The sequence below is a fragment of the Carassius auratus genome, chromosome 35 (assembly GCF_003368295.1).
Source record: "Carassius auratus strain Wakin chromosome 35, ASM336829v1, whole genome shotgun sequence".
NCBI classification, from domain to species: domain Eukaryota; kingdom Metazoa; phylum Chordata; class Actinopteri; order Cypriniformes; family Cyprinidae; genus Carassius; species Carassius auratus.
In genome coordinates this window covers 14474964-14501165 of record NC_039277.1, presented here as the reverse complement: position 1 = coordinate 14501165, position 26202 = coordinate 14474964, and the positions used below count along the sequence as shown (strand labels likewise).

General features: G+C 38.7%; 1 protein-coding gene across 1 annotated transcript; it reads left to right on the top strand.

Moving 5' to 3' along the window:
- The first annotated feature begins 24848 nt into the window (after positions 1–24848).
- LOC113054839 (trace amine-associated receptor 13c-like) lies at positions 24849–25947 on the top strand. Its single transcript, XM_026220631.1, has one exon. The coding sequence runs from the start codon at positions 24955–24957 to the stop codon at positions 25945–25947; it is 993 nt and encodes a 330-aa protein (XP_026076416.1). The 5' UTR covers positions 24849–24954.
- Positions 25948–26202: the final 255 nt, after the last annotated feature.

Sequence of the window (26202 nt, the reverse complement as noted above, 5' to 3'; positions counted from 1 at the left end):
GTCTTGTACCTTTGACTTTTTTTGGATTTTCTCTTAATTTTTTCACTCTAAATGATATGTTATATGATTTTGAGTTCAGCCGTAGCTGGTTATCCTCACACATGCTCTAAAACTCTTTAGATACGGATTTTCCCTAAAGTCAATGGGAGAAATGAATGGGAAATTTACTTCCGGCACCAGAGCTCTCTCGGGCTGTGGGCGGGACTGTGATGCTCTATTCAGCGCATTGCACTAGTCAACTAAATGAATGTAACATGGCAAAGATGAATGCACTTTTGGAAGTTAAATGTAAGGGAAATGTAATTTTGGAATTTCTGTGGTCTAATGTGATATTGTTCTTCATCTTCTTGTTCATGATGAAATTTTATTTTATTGTTGTAATTAATTTTGAAATAAAAATTAATGAAAGTTTGAAACAGAAAATAGTGGTTTTCATCTTGCCAATTTCTTGGTAAATATATATATATTTTTTTTTTCTCAAATTAATCAAAGTGGATTTATTAAATTTTGGAGCCAAACACACACACACACACACACACACACACACACATTCTAGCTGATTACTTTTTATTTAAAAATGTAACAAAACACAAAGCTTATTCTAATTATTTGATGGCAAGTGTGCTAAAAATAATATGAAGTTTAGAATCAGAATCAGAATCAGAAAGAGCTTTATTGCCAAGTATGTTTGCGCATACAAGGAATTTGTTTTAGTGACATAAGCTTCCAGTACACAGAGACACCAACACACAGAAAAAAACAAAAACAAAAACAAAAACAAAATGTAGTCAAATAAATAAGTGTATAAACAATTGTGCTATAAATGATAATGGGATAGGATTGAAAAAGATGCAGGGATGTACTAGGATGGAGGGGTAACAAATAAATATAAGGATGTTGCACTTTTGTTTGCATAAGCATAAGTGGGGAACATTTAACTGTTCATGAGGTAGATTGCCTGGGGGAAGAAACTGTTTTTGTGCCTTGCTGTTCTGGTATTTGCGGCTCTGAGACGCCGGCCAGATGGCAAAAGTTCAAAAATGGGGTGACTTGGATGTGAGGGATCCAGAGTGATTTTATGAGCCCTTTTCCTCACTCTGGATGTATACAGTTCTTGAAGGGTGGGCAGGGGAGTACCAATAATCCTTTCAGCAGTCCGAACAGTCCTCTGTAGTCTTTTGATGTCCGATTTTGTTGCTGAGCCAAACCAGACAGTTATAGAAGTACACAGTACAGACTCAATGACGGCTGAGTAGAACTGTTTCAGCAGCTCCTGTGGCAAGTTAAGCTTCCTCAGCTGGCGAAGGAAATACAACCTTTGTTGGGCCTTTTTTACAATGGAGTCAATGTGATTGTCCCACTTCAGGTCCTGAGAGATGGTGGTTCCCAGGAATCTGAATGACTCCACTGCAGTCACAGGGCTGTTCATGATGGTGAGTGGGGAAAGTGCAGGGGGGTTTCTCCTGAAGTCCACGATCATCTCCACTGTTTTGAGCGTGTTCAGCTCCAGGTTGTTAAGACTGCACCAGACAGCCAGCTGCTCAACCTCTTGTCTGTAAGCAGACTCATCACCGTCCTGAATGAGGCCGATGACTGTAGTGTCATCTGCAAACTTCAGGAGCTTGACAGAGGGGTCTTTAGAGGTGCAGTCGTTGGTGTAAAGGGAGAAGAGCAGAGGGGAGAGAACACATCCCTGAGGGGCGCCAGTGTTGGTGGAGCAGCTGTTTGATGTGAATTTCCCCAGTCTCACTAACTGTTGCCTATCTGTCAGAAAGCTGGTGATCCACCGACAGATAGAGCTAGGAACAGAGAGCTGGGTCAGTTTGGTCTGGAGGGTTGTTGGGATGATGGTGTTGAAAGCCGAACTAAAGTCCACAAACAGGATCCTCACATAAGTCCCTGTTTTGTCCAGATGTTGCAGGATGAAGTGCAATCCTATGTTGATTGCATCATCCACGGACCTGTTTGCTCGGTAAGAAACTGCAGGGGGTCCAGTAAGGGTCCAGTGATGTCCTTCAGATAACCCAGAACCAGTTTTTCAAACGACTTCATGACGACAGACGTTAGAGCCACAGGTCTGTAGTCGTTAAGTCCTGTTATCTTGGGTTTCTTTGGGATGGGGATGATGGTGGAGCGTTTGAAGCAGGAAGGTACTTCACACAACTCCAGGGATCTGTTGAAGATCTGTGAAAAGATGGGGGCCAGCTGGTCAGCACAGATTTTCAGACAGGCTGGTGTAACACCATCTGGGCCTGGTGCTTTTCTTCTTTTGTTCTTCTTGAAGACCTGGCGCACATCATCTTCACAGATTTGAAGAGTTTACACATTAATAGAATACAGCATTTAGACTAAAGATTTTGATCAGAAGAAGCCTTATTACTACTGATTATAAACTAGAATTGTTAACAAAATTGTTAATGTTCCACACACCTGACAGCTTAACCTTTTGTAGCTCACTCATGTTGTGTATTTTTACTTTTTATGTCATTTTCGATTTCAACTGTAACAAATGTAGCTTGCGCTTTTAGCAGGTAAACCATCAACACTGGGGTTTGGAAATATTACAAGTTTGAAACTTAACAGGAAATTATGGACATTTTTGGGAATTCATGGGAATTGGAAATTTTGGGAAATGTTAAAAGCTCTAATATACAAACACAAAAGCTGCCCATAACCCCTGGTCTAGGGACCTGTTTTGTTTATAATAATAGCATAGCAAAATATATTTTGGCAAACAATACAGTGGATCTGCCCTTCTGCTTTGGAAAGCATCAAATGATTACAATGCATTTTTACAGGGGTGAGCAATGTAGCCAAACACAGACATGTTTGTCAGTTTTTTTGTACAGTGCTGAGTTCTATAATACTCATAACTTCTTTCTAACTGAGACATTTTTTAAAAAGTTTAATCGTGTGGTCATGTTCAAGTTTTTTTTTTATTCATTTATTTAATTATTATTTTTATTTTTATTTTTGCCATAAACAATAATTTATTCAGAATTTAAATTAAACTGGTTTTTAAAAGTGAGTTTTCATGCTTGACAAGCGGCCATGTACGACAAAGACAAAGCTAACTACTACACTACATAGGAAAATATAATAATTTCAGAAGCACAGATATGATTGTACAACTGATCTGGTCTGTAAAAAAGCACTATAAAATTAAACAAACTAGTTAGTTTTGAAAGCTCACACACTTTTTCTTTTATTACATTTTTGTAAACCGCTTTTGGATTATTTTAATGGATTGATTATACATTTTTTAAATAATTCTTAAATCACTGACTTTGCAATAGAAAACAGTAGCTATTGCATCAGTCTGTTGTGTGTTTGCCTGTGTTTGTTTTGCACCTTTATTGCACCTGAATGATTGATGCACTTGAGGATCACATCTGCATGTAGCACAGGTGTTAACAGCATGTATATGTATAATATATGTCATTGGAAATTAGAGTAGTGAGTATACTACACCCCCTTCAAAAATTTGATTAATGAGTTTGGCCTTTTGACCTCTACCCCTCCCAGACCACCCACATGGCTTTGTCCTTTTGACCTTTACCCCTCCCCCACCAGCATGGCTTTGACCTTTTAATGGTCACAGCTGTTGTTACAACATGTGATATGACATCTGTTTGTAATAAATCATGTTCATATGTCATCAGCCAAGAAATTACTCAATATTTACAACATCCGTAAATAATCGGCAGCTGTGATATGTCATCTGTTTAGTAATATATCATGTCATTAGGGATTATACCAATGACTAGTGTTACAGTCATCTGTTTGTAAAATCCAGCGGCAGGTGTCCTCTAGGTGAAAGAGAAATCTTGTCTGTGCATGACCATCAGGCCACAGGTGAGCTTAGGGTGAAAGATTTTATGGCCTGTCACTTGAGGCAGGGTTTCCCCAGCAGCCGGCGGCATTGGATTGCATACGCTTAGATAAATACGGGCCCCTTGAATTTCTCAGGAAATAAGAAAAAGACCTGTGAAAAATACATAGACATGGGCTTCTTATACTCACCTAAAACCCAGAGAAGGATTTGGAAGAAGAGATGATGGAAAGGCTGACTTTGGTGCAGAGAAAGCCGCACAACAGTAATTTGTGCTTGGCGAGGTTTCTCCTTGAAAATACGGACAGCGTGTTGAGATGAATTAATCAAGAACAAGAGAATGTGAGCTCATATCATAATACGAGTGGATTTACCCCCAAATATAATCTGCTGACTTTATAAATCGTTTCACAGGGATATAATACAACTTTTAAAATATAAACCTGATAATTAAATGTAGCTAAAACAATCAATAAAGAAGTTGTATAATAAAAGTTTTAAATAAAAATCATAATAATTAAATAGAAATAAAACATTCAATAAAAAAGATGCATAATGAAGGTTTTAAATAAAATCTTAATAATTAAATGGAAATAAAACAACCGATAAATAAACTGTATAATGAAGGTTTTAAATTATATATATTTTTAATGTTTTTAATGTTTTTGAAAGAAGTTTCTTCTGCTCATCAAGCCTGCATTTATTTGATCAAAAATACAGAAAAAAAACTGTAATATTGTGAAATATTATTACAATTTAAAATAATAGTTTTCTATTTGAATATACTTTTAAAACAATAATTTATTCCTGTGATGCAAAGCTGAATTTTCAGCATCATTACTCCATTCTTCAATGTCACATGTAACATCCAGTCTATCACATGATCATTTAGAAATCATTCTAATATTCTGATTTATTATGAGTGTTGGAAACAGTTCTGAATAAAAGGTTAAAAAGAACTGCATTTATTCAAAATAAAAAAAAACATTTCTAATAGTATATATTCTAATAATATAATTTCTTTACTATCACTTTTTATCCATTTAACACATCCTTGCTGAATAAAAGTATTTATTTTATTTAAAAAAAGAATGAAAGAAAAAAATACTGACCCCAAATTACTGATCACTGTATATTGTTATTACAAAATATTTATATTTTAAAAACATAGCTTTTTTTTTTTTTTTTTTACTTTTTATTCATCAAAGTATCCTAAAAAAGTATCACATGTTCTGAAAAAATATTAAGCAGCAGAACTGTTTCCAACTTTGATAATGAATCATCATATTAGAATGATTTCTAAAGGATCAGGTGATAATGATCCTAAAAATTCACCTTTGCATCACAGAAATAAATGATAATTTAAAGTATAATAAACTTAAAAAAATTATTTAAAATTGTAATAATATATCACAATATTAAATTTTTTTTTCTGTATTTTTGATCAAATAAATGCAGGCTTGATCAACAGAAGAAACTTCTTTCAAAAATATTAAAAATAGTAATGTTTCCAAACTTTTGGTCTGTAATGTATATATTAATAAATGTTTCCTCTTAGTACTCGATTAATATTGTATCCCCCAAAACATGCCCCTCTCTTTCACCCCTCTCTTGGACTCTGTATGTGTGTGTGTGTGTGTGTGTGTGTGTCTTAGACTCAGCCGCTCCTGTCAATTTTGTGAGATTCAATTCACATCTCTTTACATTGTACCCTTGTGCTAAAAAATCTGAGCGCTCCATATGACGTGACTCATGATCATTTGCCATTTTCCCAGGTTATTGATCAGTGATATGCCGTATATGCATCTGTGGACCACATGCTTGGGTATTCCGCTGCATTCATGTCTCTCTTTCCACCAACACGCTTTCTTGAAGATGACGCATCTAGAACATATTCAACAGTTTGAATCACTTGAAAGTGTTCCTTGTAAAAAATTGTCCGTTTGTATTCTGTGCAAGGGTGACCACCCGTCCTGCGTAGCGCGTGCGCGCACAGCGTTTGAAGACAAATTCATGCGTCCCACAAATTGAGACTGTCACGCATAATCAATGCTTGCTCAAAAAAAGTTGGTCGCTCATCTATATCTGGTGTCATCAACCCGTCGATCACGGTCGAAAAGTCGATCTTGGAAGCATTTTAAGTTGGTCGCAAAGATTTTTCAAAATCTGAGAAAAAAATATGCGAGCCTCCGGTGTGAGTTGGGAGGTGCAAGTCTCCGCTGTCTGCGCGCGCACCTCCCGAAACAGACTGCAACTGTTTTAGACTGAAAATCAGACCATACAACTGATTTAGACGCGGGTGCCGGTGTGATGAGATGTACTAATATCCGTCTGCTCGGGCATGATTGTTTTAGGCCCGTAATTGATTGATTGTTGAGGTAATAGGGATGGCACGGTTCGCTGAAAAAAAAAAAAAACTCAAACCGTTTCTGTTGATGCATGCGCATTCTGGCAGTTTAAATCTAGATTAAAGACCCATCTCTTTAACCTGGCTTACACATAACATACTAATATGCTTTCAATATCCAAATCCGTTAAAGGATTTTTAGGCTGCATTTAATTAGGTCAACTGGAACCGGGAACTTCCCATACCACCCGATGTAGTTGCTGCATCATTAGAAGAATGGCATCTACGCTAATATTAGTCTATTTCTCTCTTATTCCGAGGTCACCGTAGCCACCAGATCCAGTTTGTATCCAGATCAGAGGGTCACTGCAGTCACCCGAATTTGTATTTTACCTTAGAAATTAGTGGTCTCAGCACTCGTATGGGAGGTTGAGTCGAAGGTCAAGACGGCCTTACAAGGGGTAATGCCTCCGTCCGGTTGTCCACCGAACCGTTTATTTGTGCCGGAGGAGTTAAGGTCCGAGGTCGTCCAGTGGGGCATTGTTCTAATGTAGCTTGACAGCCAGGGATAAGTAGAACTTATGGGTTGTTTAAACAATGATTCTGGTGGCCATGTATGGCTCGTGACGTTCGCGATTTTGTTTTGGCTTGCTCAGTTTGCACCAGTGGTAAGTCATCTAACCGGCCTCCTGATGGGCTTCTTCAACCGCTGTCTGTCCCTTCGAGACCCTGGTCCCACATCACTCTAGATTTTGTTACCTCCCTCCCGCCCTCTAATGGCATGAGGGTCGTTTTGACCGTAGTGGACCGATTCTCGAAGGTGGCACATTTCATTCCCTTGCCCAAATTACCGACAGCCAAGGAGACAGCAGTCACTGTCATAGATCACGTCTTTTGGCTTCATGGCCTCCCGGTAGCCGTGGTTTCTGACAGGGGATCTCAATTTATATCCAAATTTTGAAAAGAGTTTTGTAAATTGCTAGGAGCGTCAGTTAGCTTGTCTTCAGGCTCTGTAAATTATAACTATTATGATTATTTAACTTTATGACTTTACAACAATTGCAGTTTTTTGTGTGAAATTGTTATCAGAATGATGGCTTTTTTAGATTAATTACAATTGATCTTCTCTAAAAATATTAAATATAGAGGATGCTGGCTGAAATATTTTCAGAGTTAAAATTAGTTTAACTGTCTTTTTAAACCAGGGGTAAAATAAAGCATAGACCATAGGATTCAGACCTGAGTTAATATACAAGACCCACATCAAAACATTTATGGTTGTGGAAGAAACTGCTGATATGGAACAGATATAGTAAGGAATCCAACAAAGCAGATAAACTGTGACAATGATTCCTAATGTCAGAGCAGCTTTGCTCTCAGATTCCCTTTTCACTGAACCTTCATTTATGCATTTGCCACCCCTCATCAGGGTGTTTATAACTTTCACTTGCTGATGTACAACATAGACAATCCTGAAATATAAAGATATGACCAGGATACAAGGAAAAATAAAATAAAAATAAAATCTCCATAACACATATTTGTTTAGTGTGTAATGTCAAAATAACCATTATTAATTACAAAGACAGTTCTATAAGTTGAGGTGCAAACCCAGCTCAGACAGATGATTATCAATGTTTTGATCATGGTTATTTTCTGTGGATACAGTAAAGCAGTGGTTCCCAACCTTTTTAGAGGTATGTAGACCCAAAACACTTTATCCTTCCTGAAGTACCCCCACAAGCGCTTGTGATCGGTGTGATTTTTAGATTTGGTGTAAATTTTAGGTTTGCACAGTGTAACATCTAATTTACCTGTAAATAATAATATTTTTACTTCCTACAATAACTCATACTTGTCTTCGTTCAATATGTGTGTGACTTTTATTTTCACATCTTCACATGTCCAGACCAATTATACAAAAACAAAGATCACATTTTATATACATAGTAGCAGCCTACTCTAAATATGTTTAGACCTGTGTATGACACAAAAGGACTCATCAATTAATGAGAAACTTGACCCTGTCTCTCACTCTTAAGCTTGGTCAGTCTTGGGGGCAGTGTGGCAAAAGCAGCTATCAGGCTTTTAGTTAAGTTTGTTCCTGTGCTTGGACTTGATTACGGCCATGGATGAAAATGTCACTTCACATAAATATGTAGATCCAAATGGCAGGAGTTCATTCAGTGCATGTTTCCCCAAATCAGGATATTCCTTCTCCACATCACACCGGAACTGTGACAGGTTTGTTTCTGAGTACCTCATCTTCAGTCCACGGTCTGAGGACACATCCAGCAGATTTTCCTGTAGTCTGGTTGGAATGTTGTTATCCGTACTTTCAGTCATGAAAGGATTACGGACCCAGTCAAGTTTGGCAGACTTGCTTTCAATATCAGGGAAGTAGTGGTTGTACTAGTGGCACTATAGGAGCTCTGTCAACATCACCTGCAGAAAGGTAGCTATTGAGCTGCTAGAAACAACTTGTGTCCCCATCTTCACATTTACTCTCCCACAGTTTGATCTTCTTCATGAATCCACACACTTTATCATACATGTTTAGGATGTGTGTGTCTTTACCCTGCAAAGTTATATTCAGGTTGTTCAGTTTGCTAAAAAATATCAGTGAGATATGCAAGGCGCGCTACCCAGTCTGTGTTCTCCAACATAACAACAAGGGGATGTGAGTGTTCTGCCAAAAAAAACGCTTACTTCGTTGCGCAGCTCCAAAAGCCTCTGTAGTGCTTTCCCTTTCGATAACCAACGTACGTCGGTGTGAAGAAGTAGCTGTTGGTGCTCAGTGCCACTTTCATGACAGAGCCTTTCAAACAGTCTGTGAGTCAGAGGCCGTGATTTGACAAAGTTTATCACTTTCACTGCGTCATTCAAAACTTCATGTAACTCGGGACTCATTCTCTTACTGGCCAGTGCCTCTCTGTGGATGATGCAGTGATTCCACTGAACGTCTGGGTTTACTTTCTTAATCTGCGCTATTAATCCTTTCACCCTCCCAGTCATTGATGCAGCACCATCCGTGCACACATGAATACAGGACTTCCAATCCAGATTGTGCTCTGAGAAAAAGCTGTTGATAACGTGAAACACATCTTTACCGGTAGTGCTCCCCATTAGCTTCTTGCAGAATAGAATATGCTCGTTAATTTCAGAAATGTCTCTGTATCGCACAAACGCAGTAAGCTGGGCTTCTCCGCTAACATCTGTTGATTCGTCCAACTGCAGCGCGAATGAACCAGACAGTTTTAAATTTTCCACTACTTGATCGACAATATCAACGGTCATGTCATCAATCCTCCGGCACACTGTGTTATTGGACAATGGTACCAATTTCAGTGCATCAGCTGCTTTCTTATCAATCATTGTTTCTGCAAGAATTACAGCAGCAGGCAAAATTAGCTCCTCAGCAACAGTAAATGGCTTTTTGGATTTAGCCATAAGTAGCGACACAGCATATGAAGCCTCCAATGCTTTGGTTGACACTGCAGTCGCTTTTTTTAATTTTTCTTGACTTCCCTTAAATTCCGATAGTTTTCTTTGAAAAAACTCTGCTGTCTTACCGACACAGGAAAGATGCTTGGTATTTAGGTGACATTGTAAATGGGCTGGTTTCATGCTATTATTAGAGAGCACATCCCCGCAGAGGAAACACAGCGGCTGAGGCGGTTCAGTAGATGTGGACGTAAAACCGAAAACGACATATTGTTCATGAAATTGACGGTACTTTGACTTATCATCCCACGTACCCCCTGGGGACTGCTCACGTACCCCTAGGGGTACACGTTCCCCCGGTTGGGAAACACTGCAGTAAAGGGTGACAAACAGCCACATAACGATCAACAGCAATCAAAGCTAAATTTCTAAGAGATGCTGAAATTACCAACCCTGTTATTACCAAAAACAGTCAACAGAAAGTGTCCGGAGCATTCATGTCTGAAGTGTTTTCCCCTGATACATGATGAGTTGATGGCAGGAAAGCAGTACTGAATCTCATAATCCTCTGTCTCATAGGCCATGTGTGAGCCTTCTCCTGTTAGGAGTTTTTTCTGCTCTTCTTACTGTCCTTTCATTTATACAGTGTCTAGATCAGATTGACCAACCCATCTACCGGCCACTCTGATGCTGCATAATAACATTATTCTGCTCAACACTTTCAACTTTAATGTGACTGATCACTGATGTGATCTTTAGACATTTAAGACCTAAGACCTATACAGTATATATATATATATATATATATACATATATATATATATATATATATATATATATATATATATATTTATATATATATATATATACACACACACACACACACATATATATATATATATATATATATATATATATATATATATATATATATATATATATATATACAGTATTGTTCAAAACAATAGCAGTACAATGTGACTAACCAGAATAATCAAGGTTTTTCGTATATTTTTTTATTGCTACGTGGCAAACAAGTTACCAGTAGGTTCAGTAGATTCTCAGAAAACAAATGAGACCCAGCATTCATGATATGCACGCTCTTAAGGCTGTGCAATTGGGCAATTAGTTGAATTAGTTGAAAGGGGTGTGTTCAAAAAAATAGGAGTGTGGCATTCAATCACTGAGGTCATCAATTTTGTGAAGAAACAGGTGTGAATCAGGTGGCCCCTATTTAAGGATGAAGCCAACACTTGTTGAACATGCATTTGAAAGCTGAAGAAAATGGGTCGTTCAAGACATTGTTCAGAAGAACAGCGTACTTTGATTAAAAAGTTGATTAGAGAGGGGAAAAATGCAAAAAATGATAGGCTGTTCAGCTAAAATGATCTCCAATGCCTTAAAATGGAGAGCGAAACCAGAGAGACGTGGAAGAAAATGGAAGACAACCATCAAAATGGATAGAAGAATAACCAGAATGGCAAAGGCTCAGCCAATGATCACCTCCAGGATGATCAAAGACAGTCTGGAGTTACCTGTAAGTACTGTGACAGTTAGAAGACGTCTGTGTGAAGCTAATCTATTTTCAAGAATCCCCCGCAAAGTCCCTCTGTTAAAAAAAAGGCATGTGCAGAAGAGGTTACAATTTGCCAAAGAACACATCAACTGGCCTAAAGAGAAATGGAGGAACATTTTGTGGACTGATGAGAGTAAAATTGTTCTTTTTGGGTCCAAGGGCCACAGGCAGTTTGTGAGACGACCCCCAAACTCTGAATTCAAGCCACAGTACACAGTGAAGACAGTGAAGCATGGAGGTGCAAGCATCATGATATGGGCATGTTTCTCCTACTATGGTGTTGGGCCTATTTATCGCATACCAGGGATCATGGATCAGTTTGCATATGTTAAAATACTTGAAGAGGTCATGTTGCCCTATGCTGAAGAGGACATGCCCTTGAAATGGTTGTTTCAACAAGACAATGACCCAAAACACACTAGTAAACGGCCAAAGTCTTGGTTCCAAACCAACAAAATTAATGTTATGGAGTGGCCAGCCCAATCTCCAGACCTTAATCCAATTGAGAACTTGTGGGGTGATATCAAAAATGCTGTTTCTGAAGCAAAACCAAGAAATGTGAATGAATTGTGGAATGTTGTTAAAGAATCATGGAGTGGAATAACAGCTGAGAGGTGCCACAAGTTGGTTGACTCCATGCCACACAGATGTCAAGCAGTTTTAAAAAACTGTGGTCATACAACTAAATATCAGTTTAGTGATTCACAGGATTGCTAAATCCCAGAAAAAAAAAATGTTTGTACAAAATAGTTTTGAGTTCGTACAGTCAAAGGTAGACACTGCTAGTTTTTTTAACACACCCCTTTCAACTAATTGCCCAATTGCACAGCCTTAAGAGCGTGCATATCATGAATGCTGGGTCTTGTTTGTTTTCTGACAATCTACTGAACCTACTGGTAACTTGTTTGCCACGTAGCAATAAAAAATATACTACAAACCTTGATTATTCTGGTTAGTCACATTGTACTGCTATTATTTTGAACAATACTGTATATATATATATTCTAGGTCACTAATTTATTTATAAAAAATGTAACAGAGCACAAACTTATTGTAATTATTTGATGGCAAGTGAGCTACAAATAATATGAAGTTCACAAATTAACAGAACACAGCATTTAGACCAAAAATCTTGATAAGAAGAAGCCTTATTAGTACTGAGTACAAATTAGAATTGTTAATGATATTGTTAAGGTCCACACATCTGACAAATTTACCTGTTGTAGTTTTCTCAATGTGTTTGGTAGAGAGGAGGGTTGTTTGTAAGTCTTTTTTCCCACTAAAACTTTAATGCAAAGAATAAATATATATTTAATTAAATTGTAAAGCACAGTGATGGAGACCGAATATGAAAAGTTAAGAAAAAATATATATATATATATATATATATGTTTGGTTCATTATGAAACTGTGGTGGAACAGATTAAACTATAGAGGGCCACCCGTCTACATAATTAAAATAATCATTACAAAAATAAAAAGTTATTACAGAAAATATAGTACGAATACATAGGTCCTAAATAAGGTGTCTAAGGATCACATCAGGCATATTAAATTATAACAGAAACAGTAACAAAAACACTGTGACAGAAATGTCAGAAATAGCATATGGGGCTGTGACGTGATTAAAGGGACAATAAGTAACTTTTTTATTTTATTATCTAAAATCAATATTTTTATTCATAAATATGCCCTCAATGGTGTACAAATACCTATGCCAATGTTTAAACTAATCCTTGTAAATGAAGAATTTATTATCTTTATATACATGGGACGGGTAGGTCGACGGAGGCTTCCATGTAGTTCCGCCATCTTGCAAAACTATAATAGCAGAGAGGGACAAAAAGTACTAAGCCAACGCGTTTCCACAGCGCGTTTTCGGTCAGAGCAGGAAACGCAGGTGCAGAGCAGGGAGAGGCACTTGAAACTGCACCGGCAAGTTTAAAAGTCTGGATTGCATTCTTATTATGGACCATACATATGCCGCGCCACAGGAGAAGAAAACATCGTCGCCAAAACAGTCAAAAATAGAACGTAAAAGGAAACGTGACCGTAGATTACAGAAAACAAGAGTTAATGTCGGGGAAGCTTTTTCTAGGTGGAAAGAGCTAATGCTGGATAAAGATTTCAAAAGAGACGCTGAAGTGGCCAGTTTTCTTCTCGACAGGTAAGTCAGTGTTACAATCTATATTATAATATTTTTTTTTTATCTAACAATGCATATAATTCAGAAAATATAACGAATAAATTAGACATAACTACTAATTACAATATTTCATGTTTTCCACAGTCAGTAATTCATACTGTAACATTCGTTTGTTAGTTGTCATGTTGCAGTTTGTTTGAAATAACACACCTGTTCACCTGAAGGAAAACTCGACGAAGTGCTATTAGAAGACATCCTGTCAAAGCTTTTTGGTACATATCGCCTACCGTAGATGCAACGCGCATTTGAAAAAGCGGGGCGCTGGAGAGCAAAATTAGTTTGAATGCAAAATACAATTTCACCACTAGATGGGAGTAATTCCTCCTTAGTGTCCCTTTAAGGAATGATTTGAACCCGGAGACTTGTCAATGTTGTGGCACCGATTATCATGTGTAGACCCTCCTGCACAACTATTGGCTAAGATACAGGCAGTGTTGTTGAACTTTTTCTGAGACCGGCTGCACTAGGTCCCATAGAGTGTACTGTTTTTGTCAAAAGAGGAAGGAGGGCAGGGACTCATTCATTTTGCCAGTAGGGGCGCTGCTTTCTGACTTCAGTTCATTCAAAATTCTTGTTGGGCCCGTAGACCTTGTCTGGAGACCCTCAGCCAGACCCATATTGATCTGAGGCGGGAATTTGGGTCTTGCTGAGTCTTTGTTTTAATGGCCTTGAGTGCTAAAAAACTGTGTAACCTCCTAAAGTTTTACCATGGACTGTGCTCTTTTTTTCAGTTGTTGCAACAAATGTTCATGATGTTTGGAGATACATTTTCTAAAAATTTATTTATTATTGGTTTTAGTTATAGTCAGAAAAGGAGAGTGAAATGTCAATTGTTTAACTTTTTATTTGGTCAAGCAAAAATGGCTACCTCAGTAGAAGAAATAAGATTGAAGAGTCCTTAGAATTTGACATAAACACTGTTTTTGTTAAAATGGTGAAATATACATTGAAAGTTGATTTTGATTTCTACAGTACCACAAATAATGTAGAGGAATACATAAACAATTGGTGTCTTAAAAATGTTTTATGTTCTGTTGTGGAAAATGTTTCGTTTCGGAAATTGATTTCTTTGTGTTGTAGAGAACTCATGTTTTGAAAAATAAAGAGATTTTCAATCTCAAAAAATCTCTCTCTCTCTCTCTCTCTCTCTCTCTCTCTCTCTCAAACACACACACACACACACACACACACACACACACACACACACATCAAGAATTATCAAGAAATGGATTACAGTAAACCCTGAAACCCTGTTACATCATGACTTGTTATTTACAAAATGTGCACCTGAGGATGCTGTTAACACCTGTGCTATATGCAGAGATGATCCTGAAGTGCATCAGTCATTCAGGTGCAATAAAGGTGCAAAACAAACACAGGCAAACACACACAACAGACTGATGCAATAGCTACTGTTTTCTATTGCAAAGTCAGTAATTTATGAATTATTTAAAAAAAAATATAATCAATCCATTAAAATAATCCAAAAGCGATATACAAAAATTAAATAAAAAGAAAAGTGTGTGAGCTTTCAAAACGAACTAGTTTAAGTATATTTTTATAGTGCTTTTTTACAAACCAGATCGGTTGTACAATAATATCTGTGCTTCTGAAATTATTATATTTTCCTATATAGTGTAGTAATTACTGTATGTCTGTGTCGTACATGGCCGCTTGTCAAGCATGAAAAACACAAGTTTAATTTAAATTCTGAATAAATTATTGTTTACGGCAAAAAAAATTAAAATAAATAAATAAATAAAAAACTTGAACATGACCACACGATTAAACTTTTTTTTAAATGTCTTTGTTAGAAAGAAGTTATGAGTATTATAGAACTCAGCACTGGACAAAAAAAAAAAAAAAAAGCTCTAATAGGACATTGCATTTTAGAAACCGACAAACATGTCTGTGTTTGGCTACATTGCTCACCTCTTTGAAAATGCATTGTAATCATTTGACACTTTGTGTGGGAAGTCGAGACACTAGTGATGGGAAGTTCGGACCATTATACCGACTCAGACTTTTGAGTCGCGTTCAGCAAAATGAACGAATCTTTTTTCGAGTCAGTTTTCGTTCATTTTAGCAAAATGTAATTAAAATGTTACGTGTTACTTCAGTATACGTAAAACGTTGATCACACTACAAACAATACAAAACTAAAATGCTATACAGATACAGAAAAGATTATTTACCTAAAACCAATAATAAATAAATTCTTAGAAAATGTATCTCCAAACATCATGAACATTTGTTGCAACAACTGAAAAAAAGAGCACAGTCCATGGTAAAACTTTAGGAGGTTACACAGTTTTTTAGCACTCAAGGCCATTAAAACAAAGACTCAGCAAGACCCAAATTCCCGCCTCAGATCAATATGGGTCTGGCTAAGGGTCTCCAGACAAGGTCTACGGGCCCAACAAGAATTTTGAATGAACTGAAGTCAGAAAGCAGCGCCCCTACTGGCAAAATGAATGAGTCCCTGCCCTCCTTCCTCTTTTGACAAAAACAGTACACTCTGTGGGACCTAGTGCAGCCGGTCTCAGAAAAAGTTCAACAACACTGTCTGTATCTTAGCCAATAGTTGTGCAGGAGGGTCTACACATGATAATCGGTGCCACAACATTGACAAGTCTCCGGGTTCAAATCATTCCTTAATCACGTCACAGCCCCATATGCTATTTCGGACATTTCTGTCACAGTGTTTTTGTTACTGTTTCTTGAGGATCTGTGGTCTTTTGACAAAAACATTACACTCTGTGGGACCTAGTGCAGCCGGTCTCAGAAAAAGTTCAACAACACTGCCTGTATCTTAGCCAATAGTTGTGCAGGAGGGTCTACACATGATAATCGGTGCCACAACATTGATGACACTAAATGTTCGACCCCTAAAAGACATGTTTGGCTAGATCCATTTCCATTTTGTGAGACATCCTTCAACTTTTTCTAAAACATCATCCCAATTTCTACACAGAAAAGTATCATCTCCAAGGTATTTAAAACTACTCTTGTTCCAAATTAACCCAGCAGGTAAAACAAGTTTTCTGCTTAACTTTCTGCTTACTATTTGTTAAAGCTTTACTTTCCCCCCAGTTAATTTTGGCAGAAGACAATATGCCAAACTCATGAATATTTTCTACGTGGGTGTCAATATCTTCTTGTTTTTTGACAATGACAACAACATCATCGTCATAAGCAGATAATTTAAAAAAAGGTTTCACATCCAGGAAGGTTTACACCAACAAGAAATTTTCTTAATTTGTGCAGAAGAGGCTCTATGGCCAAGGAGTACAGCATGCCAGATAATTAACAACCTTGTCTGACCCCCCATGAAATTTAAGGAGCACTTAAACCACCATTGATCTTCACAATGCTCTCAATGTCACTATAAAAGACTTGAATCATGTTTATTAGGCCACTGCTGAACCCAAATGCATCTAACGTTTGTCACAAATACTAGTGTTCGACTCTGTCAAATGCCTTTTCTTGGTCAATTGAAATCGGGTAAATTTTGCAACCCAATGATTTAGAGAGGTCCAAAACGTCACGAATTAAAATAACATTGTCAGATATCAACCTATTGGGTATGAAATAAGTCTGGTCAACATGAAAAACATGCTGAATAACATTTTTCAGTCTCATTGCCAACACCTTTTTTGTGTTTGTAATCAGTGCAAAGGAAAGCAACCGGCCTCCAGTTCTTTATCGCTTTTTTTGGGGAGAAGAATGAGGATTGCTCTCCTGCAACTCAAAGGTAAATGTCCTTTACTTAAACTGCTTTTGAGAACAAGCAACAAATATTTGCCAGTCACAGGCCAGAAAGCTTTATAAAAGTCCACAAGGCCATCAATGCTGGGAGGTTTACCGCTTTCTAGACTCTGTAATGCAGAATACAATTCATCAGCGGAGATCGGTGCATCCAAGTCCATGTTGGCCTCTTTCGGAAACCTTAGGTAAGCCCTTATAGAAAGACTGTGCCACCGCTGGTCTCTCTTGGAACACACTCTTAAAAAGTTTCTCATAAAAATCAACTACATATTTACGGATGTCCACGGACTCCTGCAGCAATTGTCCAGTACTGGCAGACCGCAGATAGTGCATAAGTCTCCTTTGTCCATTTTTTTGTTCAAGGCCAAAGAAAATTGAGAAGGCAATATTTTGATGATTTGAGCGAACCACAGAACCTTGACCAGAGAAATCTCCTTCTCTTGTTGAGTCTACCAAATCTTGCTGCTTCACTATTTCACTCTCCATGGATCTAGTTATGTCCTTTGTGTCATTGAGAGTATACTGTAGGTATAGCTGTTTTATATTGACCTTCCCTATGTCCCACCACATTTATAATGAAGTGTACTCAGATTTTTCTTTTGTGTAACCACTCCAGAAACACTTAAAAGCATCTTTAAAAGCATGATCAGAAAGCAATGATACATTAAAATGCCAATAGGCACTTTTACATTTCACATCCTTAACAAAGATAGCAACTTGTACAAGGCAATGATCTGAAATACCAACTGGGTGTATTGAACACCCTTTAAGTACATTACTCCTCACTTCACATGTCACTCCTCACTTCACTTAAGCCAGAACCCTCTAGCTAACATCCATTGTGCAAAACCCAGCCACTCTACCTATATTGAGCAATCTGTTCAAAGCAACCAGTCTTCATTACAATACAATCCTCCAGTAAAAATTTAATTCCCTAGTTTCTCTAATTCCCAAGAAGATTATCCTGTTGTGTTCATAGAACAGTGTGAGGAGTATTTTGCTGTACGTCCTTTGAATGAAGAAGAGATTTTAGCCTCGCTTACAGCTGTACTAAAAGGAACTGCCAAGGATTGGTGGAGGGCTGAGCGAAGAAAAGTGAGCAACTGGAAACAGTTTAAGGAAAGATTCCTGAGTTCTTTTTTTAAGTGAAGACCACAAGGAGGTAGCAGCTAGGAAGTTACTGGAAAGAAAGCAAGGTGTTAAGGAGAGCATCCGGGATTTTTCTTTTCATTACCGAGCTTTATGCCTGAGATGGAGAAAAGAGATGACGGAGAAGGAGATAGTTCAAGCAATTCTAAGGAACTGCAATCCCCGACTTGCTAGCCTGTTAAGAGGGACTATCAAAGATGTTGAGGAGCTGGTTCGGATAGGAACTCAAATCGAGCGTGATTTCGATGAGTCTAAGAAGTACTGGTGTCAAGCTAATGGTGAGAAGCAGAGGAAGAAAATGGCTGCTGCCGAGCATCAATGAAAATTCCCCTATGCAAGTAATCAAGTGATGCGTGCCTGCCAGGAACCAGTATCACTACAAAATTATAAGAACATCGCCATTCCAATAGTCCTACAAGGCAGGTATGTTGTTTCCATTATTGATACAGGAAGTACCCTCTCATTGATCAAAGAGTCCTTATGGAAATAGTTATGCTGGCAAGAACCATATCAGTCAAACGAAGCTCAATCTTTTCTGTTGGCAAATGGACAAAGACGAATACGAATCCAGACAGCAAATACAACAACTTGCTCAAGCAGCAGACACCGAAACCCATGTGAAGAAACAGTTGGAATAATTGTTGTTAAGCTGGCCGTCAGTGTGTACCCAGGAGATTGGGCGGACTAGTATAGTGAAGCACCGTATCATAACTTACGGATGAGGTACCAGTGCGACGGCGGGCGTACCGGGTTTCTAGAGAAAAACAACAGTTTATTGAGTCAGAAATACAGGAGCTTCTAAAACGGAGAGTTATCCAACCATCCACCTCTCCTTGGGCTGCTCCTGTAGTTGTCGTTCCGAAAAAGGATGGTGGCTCCAGATTCTGCGTTGATTATAGAGGTCTAAACTCTAAAACTCACTTAGACGCCTATCCTATGCCTCAAATTCAAGATATCCTCGAGTCATTACATGGAGCAAAAGTCTTTAGCACTCTCAACCTTAAGAGTGGTTACTGGCAACTGGAGATGGAGTCAGACAGTAAGCAGAAGACAAAAAAAAATGCTGCAGCTTCATTTCAGAGATTAATGGAACATGTGCTACGAGAAATCAAAGGAAAATGTTGTATGGTGTACATCGACGATATTGTTGTGTATTCCAAATCCATCTCTGAACATCTTCAACATCTGCATCAAGTTCTTGCATGTCTCCACAAAGCTGGCTTCACTTTCAACCTAAAGAAATGCCACCTTATTCAGAATTCCCTAAGGTTTCTTGGGCATGTCGTATCGGAAAAAGGAGTGACGACAGACCCAACTAAGGTTGCTGCAGTAAAGACATTTCCAGTACCACAAAATGTCAAAGATGTGCAAAGATTTTTGGGATTAGCAGGCTGGTATCACAGGTTCATACCCCAGTTTCCGGAGAAAGCTGCTCCCTTACACTTTTTGAAACAAAAGAATGTCAAGTGGTCTTGGGATGATCAATGTCAAAAGGCATTTGACATTCTCAAGCAAGACTTGGTACAAGCACCTGTATTAGTAACCCCTGATTTCACTAAACCTTTTCGTGTTCAGACTGATGCCAGTGACATTGGTCTAGGAGCAGTGCTCACTCAAGAGACGAAAGGAGAGGAACATGTCATTGCATATGCCTCTCACTTACTCAGAGGAGCTGAGAAGGCATACTCTGTCTCAGAAAAAGAATGTCTAGCTGTGGTATGGGCAGTGGAAAAGTGGAGACCATACTTGGAAGGAAGTCCATTCGAAGTTATAACAGATCATGCTGCCTTAACATGGGCCTTTCAACATCCGAAACCATCATCACGTCTTATTCGTTTGCAATACTTCCACTTTACGGTGAGGTACAGAAAAGGGCAGTGTAACGTAGTTCCAGATGTGTTGTCTCGAAACCAAGTACCCAATAAACCCATCTGACTCGCTTTTTCTTACCACCGTTGCCAACACCACTGCTCAATCATGTAATTTGCCAGTAGACCTTACTCAAATTGCAGCATCACAAAGCAGTGACAGTGAAATTCAAGAGCTGAGATCTAAAGCTGCAAAGCACCCATTAGTGGATGTTACTCAAGTGCAGTATGTGATAGAAAATGGCTTACTGTTTCGTAGTGTTCCTGATGGGAAAAAAGGCCAGAAGCTCCAGCTGCTTATACCCGAACTCCATCGAAAAGTGTTCTTACACTATGGACACGACAATCCTCTTAGCGGGCACTTGGGAAAGTTAAAAACTCTACTAAGACTCTTGGAGACTGTATATTGGCCCAGTATTCGAGGTGATGTATGGAAGTATTGTAAAAACTGCCACACCTGCCAAAAATTCAAACCTTCTCAGGAGAAGCCGTCTGGTCTATTACAAAGCACCCAAATTGTAGAACCAGGATGCATGCTTGGGATTGATCTCATGGGTCCTTTCCCTAGGAGTAGCAAGCAAAATGAATATTTGCTTGTGGTGGTGGATTATTGCTCAAAGTGGGTAGAGCTGTTCCCGTTAAGGACCGCCAATGCACCTAATATTGCCAAAATACTGATAGAGGAAATCTTTGCTAGATGGGGAACTCCTGCATATCTAGTGCCAGATAGAGGAACACAATTTAACTCTCAGCTAATTAATTCAGTGTGCAAACAATGGGGAGTTGTGCAAAAGTTAACTACTGCTTATCACCCCCAGACACACCTCACTGAACGAGTAAACAGGAATCTGAAGACCATGATAGCATCCTACGTGGAAGAGAATCATCGCCAATGGGACAAGTGGTTGGCCGAATTTAGGTTTGCTATAAATTCGGTCTGGCATGAAAGCACTGGGTTTACTCCCGCTGAGGTTGCTTTGGGAAGGAAAGTGAAAGGACCATTGGAAAGGGCGTTACAGTTATCTCCTGACCCTCGCAACTATATCCAACCCTCTGTGGAACCTCAGAAAGACCTAATTAACAGGGTCAAAGAAAATGTTGCACGAGCACAAGCCAAACAGAAAAAATATTATGACCAACGACACCAGGAGATACAGTATCAGGTCGGAGACATAGTTTGGCTGCCAACACATCCTTTATCAAAGGCTGAAGAATGCTTTCCCCAAAATGGAAGGGCCCTGCTAAAATTGTTAAAAGATTAGGCCCCGTAAACTAGGCAAATTTTTGAACAATAGTACCACTACCATGCTCTAGCGGGCTCTCCAGACGATTCTTTTTCTGGATAAAAGGCAGGAAGAAGTAGAGTAGGAGTATTGTTTGGTTGGAGAGAAGCATGGCCTCCTTCTGCTAACCTTATGTATAGAGTCCGGGTTGAGAAACTGTGGTTTTAAGCTCATCCAAGTAAGTGGTTTCATTGTTTTGCTGGGTTACGTTATTTAATGTAATGTTTGGTGTTAATGTTAACCTGTATGTTTTTTATTTAGAAGGACTTCTCATAGATACCTCATCTACAGAGTTATCCTTCTTATTCTACTTGATGATTCCCTCCTATGTTGTACTGGTTCTTAATGGATACTAATTAGTCATGCCAGTATCATCATTTGATGACTTGGATCAACTGAGATTTGAGATGGTTGAGGGTTACAAGGACACCATTATTGCAATGTAAGCTGAACTGAAGCCTGGATTGACTGAAGTTAGAATCTGATATCAACTACTGGACTTTTTTGCTCTTTTCTTGTCTGAGAAATCCCCTACCTTCATCTGCACTTGTGGTATGGACAATGACCAGATATGTTTGTTACCATTTATCCTTTTTCACTATGGCAACTCAGAAACCATGCATATCTTCAATTGTTGATTCACTGTTTTGATGGTTTTGTGGGTCATATTTAATATAAACATTTATGCAATTACTTAGGTGTTTGTACTTGGTTTGTGTTTCTGAGTCTGGTTAATTCCCTAATAGTCAATGAAGTCCTCCCTTATAAATGTATTTGTGATGAGTCCTTCTTACGCCGAACCATCAAAGCCCTCTCAGGTGCAGCAGAAGAAGCAAGTCGATGGCTTTGGGTAAAAAGGGGAGACTCCAACTGGGCCCCTAATATTACCTGAGACATTGAGGGGTTGAAAGCAGAGGGGGGCACACCTGGGACGCCAGGTGCTGTCGATGAGCCCTCTGGAGGTGTCGTGGGCCTATCATTGAAACACCAGAGAAGGAGGGTGCCCACCTGATGACCCCGATGAAGCTAAAACCCCCATTCTCATCCCACTCAACCACCTTCACAGTGAGGAAATTACACCGATGGATGCATCGTCACCACTCATACCTCAGGTCCTAAAAAATGGGATTGCTTCACCTAGTCCTAAAACATAACTCTGATGTTTGAAACAGTAAACTCTATCAAGCCTAGCCAAAGACAAAAAAAATTATCTTTAACATGAGATCAAGTATACTGCCACTGAGTGGTGTGCAAAAACCTCCAGACATCACATCATAATTCATCTCAATTACTTTTACAAGACAATTATTACTGGCTCCATGTGGTTCTGGGTGGTTTCTGTCTAGAGCTGTGTTCTCAGTGCAGTTAAAATCACCACCCAGGGGCCAGGAACATGTATCCATCAGCACTACAGTTGCTCATTACATCATTTAGAGTGTTTAAAAAGACCACTCTTTCTGGGCCTACAGTAGGAGCATAAACATTTATGAAAGAAATTTTTACACTTTCAAATACAGCTTGTATTTTTAAAAAGCAACCTGGAATGATTTCCTCAGTAGCACAAGAGATGGGTAAAAAATCTCTAGAAAACAAGATACCCACTCCACCACTATTGCTAAACTTATGACTGAGAAAAACTTCCCCATCCCAATCTTTCTTCCACACGGTTTCATTTTTTTAGCTCTGCTATGCGTTCCTTGTAAAAAAAATACATTCAGTTTTTTTTTTTACTTTAAACAAACTGATGAGGGAAACTCTCTTCAATCTTCAGGGTCCTGGACAGGACCTCGACTTCTTTGGCACATCGACTGTCTGGAGTTTTTTGGCAGTGCATCTAGCTTTATGGTGGTTTCGGCCGCTGTTGCTAGACAAGCACGTGTTGGTCCGCACAGACAACGCTGCGGCTGTTTCGTACATCAACCAACAGGCTGGTCTACGATCACGTTGCATGTCTCTACTCGCCCGCCATCTCCTCCTCTGGAGTCAGACGCTGCACAAGTCGCTGAGTGTTATCTACATCCCGGGGGAGTTCAGCCGTGTAGCCCATGCGCTCTCAAGACTCCATCCCCAGACAGTCCAGCTGATCTGGAGTCGATTTGGGGAAGCCCAGGTAGACCTATTTGACAAGTCCTCCCACTGCAGCTGTACTGTTCCCTGTCCCAGGCCCCCTTGGGCACGGAGGCACTGGCACATAGCTGGCCTCGGGCTCTATGCAAGTATGCATTTCCCCCAGTGAGCCTTGCTCACACAGACACTTTGCAAGGTCAGGGAGGACGAGGAACTGGTCCTGTTGGTTGCGCCTTACTGGCTCACCCGGACCTGGTTTTCGGAACTCATGCTCCTCATGACAGCCCCTCAATATTAGATAGAATGGCAAGCACTTAAAGGGATAGTCCACCCAAAAATCTAAATTATTTCATGAATTATGTTAGATTTTTGGGTGAACTATCCCTTTAATAATCATCATCTCCACCAGGTGTGAGGAGTGTTTGGAGACCACAACAGCATCCCAGCACCACACATCACTGATGTAAACACAAAGCCTGCCACCATGTGATTTACCTCCCGCAATGAGAGCTATGTCCACTCGATAGCAGGTCAACTGATTGCACTCTATATTGCCGTCTGGAACGCTGTTGCCATGTCTCCATGAACACAAAAAACGCATAAAACAGATAAGAGTAATATATCTTTGGAATCTGTAAAGCCTATGCATTTATTTGTGTGCACTCACTCACTAGAAAAAACAAAACATTGTGCAAACAGGATGCACATTGTCCAACTCGGCCTCTGTGAACTTGAGTTGTTTTACATACATAAAAAACTAAACAAAAAAAGCAATACAGAGAGAGACGGACTGAAATGTCTACTTCAAATCTGAAAAAAAATATATAGACATATATACTGTAAATTGTCAGATTATGTAATCCACATGAAATTTGCATGCAGACGCATCCACTACTGTGAGGATGACAAGTCAGTGTCACTCTTAAACTGAATCCACAAGTTTATCAATAGATTATTAAAATGTAAATGCACTTTAATCTTACTGTTTTTCCATGACACATTCATCATTACTTCTGCTGGTGTGCTGTGGCAAGCTTTATTCGTGCCCTTGAGCGATTAATAGGCAACTGTAGCCTCATTAGCATTTTAGATTTAAATATTGTATTAATATACATGTGATTAGTTGACGTATGCTTAAAATCAATGACTACTAGTGAACCAGATTTTTTTTTGTCAAGGACAACCCTAATGAAAATGTTAACAAATATTTTTGGTTCATTATGAAACTCTGGTGGAAGAGATTAGACTATTGAAGGCTACCATAGTGTAGATAAAAAAATGTGTAGAAAAAAAAAAATCATTATGCAGCATCAGAGTGGGCGGTAGATGGGTTGGTCAGTCTAATCCAGACACTGTATAAATGAAAGGACCATAAGGAGAACAGAACAAACTCCTAATAGGAGGAGACTCACACATGGCCTATGAGACAGAGGATCATGAGATTCAATACTGCTTTCCTGCCATCAACTCATCATGTATCAAGGGAAAACGCTCCAGTCATGAATACAACATAATTTATGTGTTTGTATCAGTGCTGTCAGCATGGACTGTGTTTCTGAACCTGCTGGTGATCATCTCCATCTCTCACTTCAAGAAGCTTCACAGTCCAACCAACCTGCTCATTCTCTCTCTGGGTGTGGCTGACCTGCTTATTGGACTTGTGATGCCCATAGAGGCCATAAAGCTGATTGAGATGTGTTGGTACTTTGGAGACACTTTCTGTAAACTCTATTCAATATTAATTTGGATGCTTCTCTCAGCATCTCTTAGTAATTTAGTTTTAATTGCTGTTGATCGTTATGTGGCTGTTTGTCACCCTTTACTGTACCCACAGAAAATAACCATGACTAAAACATTAATAAGCATCTGTTTGAGCTGGGTTTGCGCCTCAACTTATAACACTGCTTTCGTAATTAATAACATTTCACTCAAAACAAACATGTGTTATGGAGAGTGTTCTGTTCTGGTGGGTTTTGCCTGGATAGCCACTGATCTGTTCATGTCTTTTATTTTTCCTTGTATTCTGATCATAAATTTATATTTAAGGATTTTCTATGTTGTACATCAGCAAGTGAAAGTTATAAACACCATGATGAAGGGTGGCAAATGCATAAATGAAGGTTCAGTGAGAAGGAAATCTGAGAGCAAAGCTGCTCTGACATTAGGAATCATTGTCACAGTTTATCTGCTTTGTTGGATTCCGTACTATATCTGTTCCATAACAGCAGCTTCTTCCACAACCATAAATGTTTTGACATGGTTCATGTATATGAACTCAGGTCTGAATCCTATGGTCTATGCATTATTTTATCCCTGGTTTAAAAAGACTGTTAAACTTATCTTAACTCTGAAAATATTTCAGCCAGCATCCTCTTTGGTCAATATTTTTTCAGAACATCAATTGTAATTAAACTGATAAAGTCATCATTCTGAGAATAAAAGTTATAATTAACAACACATGTGTTTTAACATTATGTAGTTTGTTTCATTGAGTATCATTCCTTTATAATTATACTCTTTTCAAATACCATTTTTGTCAGTATTGAACAATTAAGCAAACTATTTTTCACACAGTAAGTTTAAGTGACAAAATGTTCAGTTGTGTTGCATTAGCTCATATGGAAAATAGAACAATAACACAAATCTTTTATCAGTCATGCTG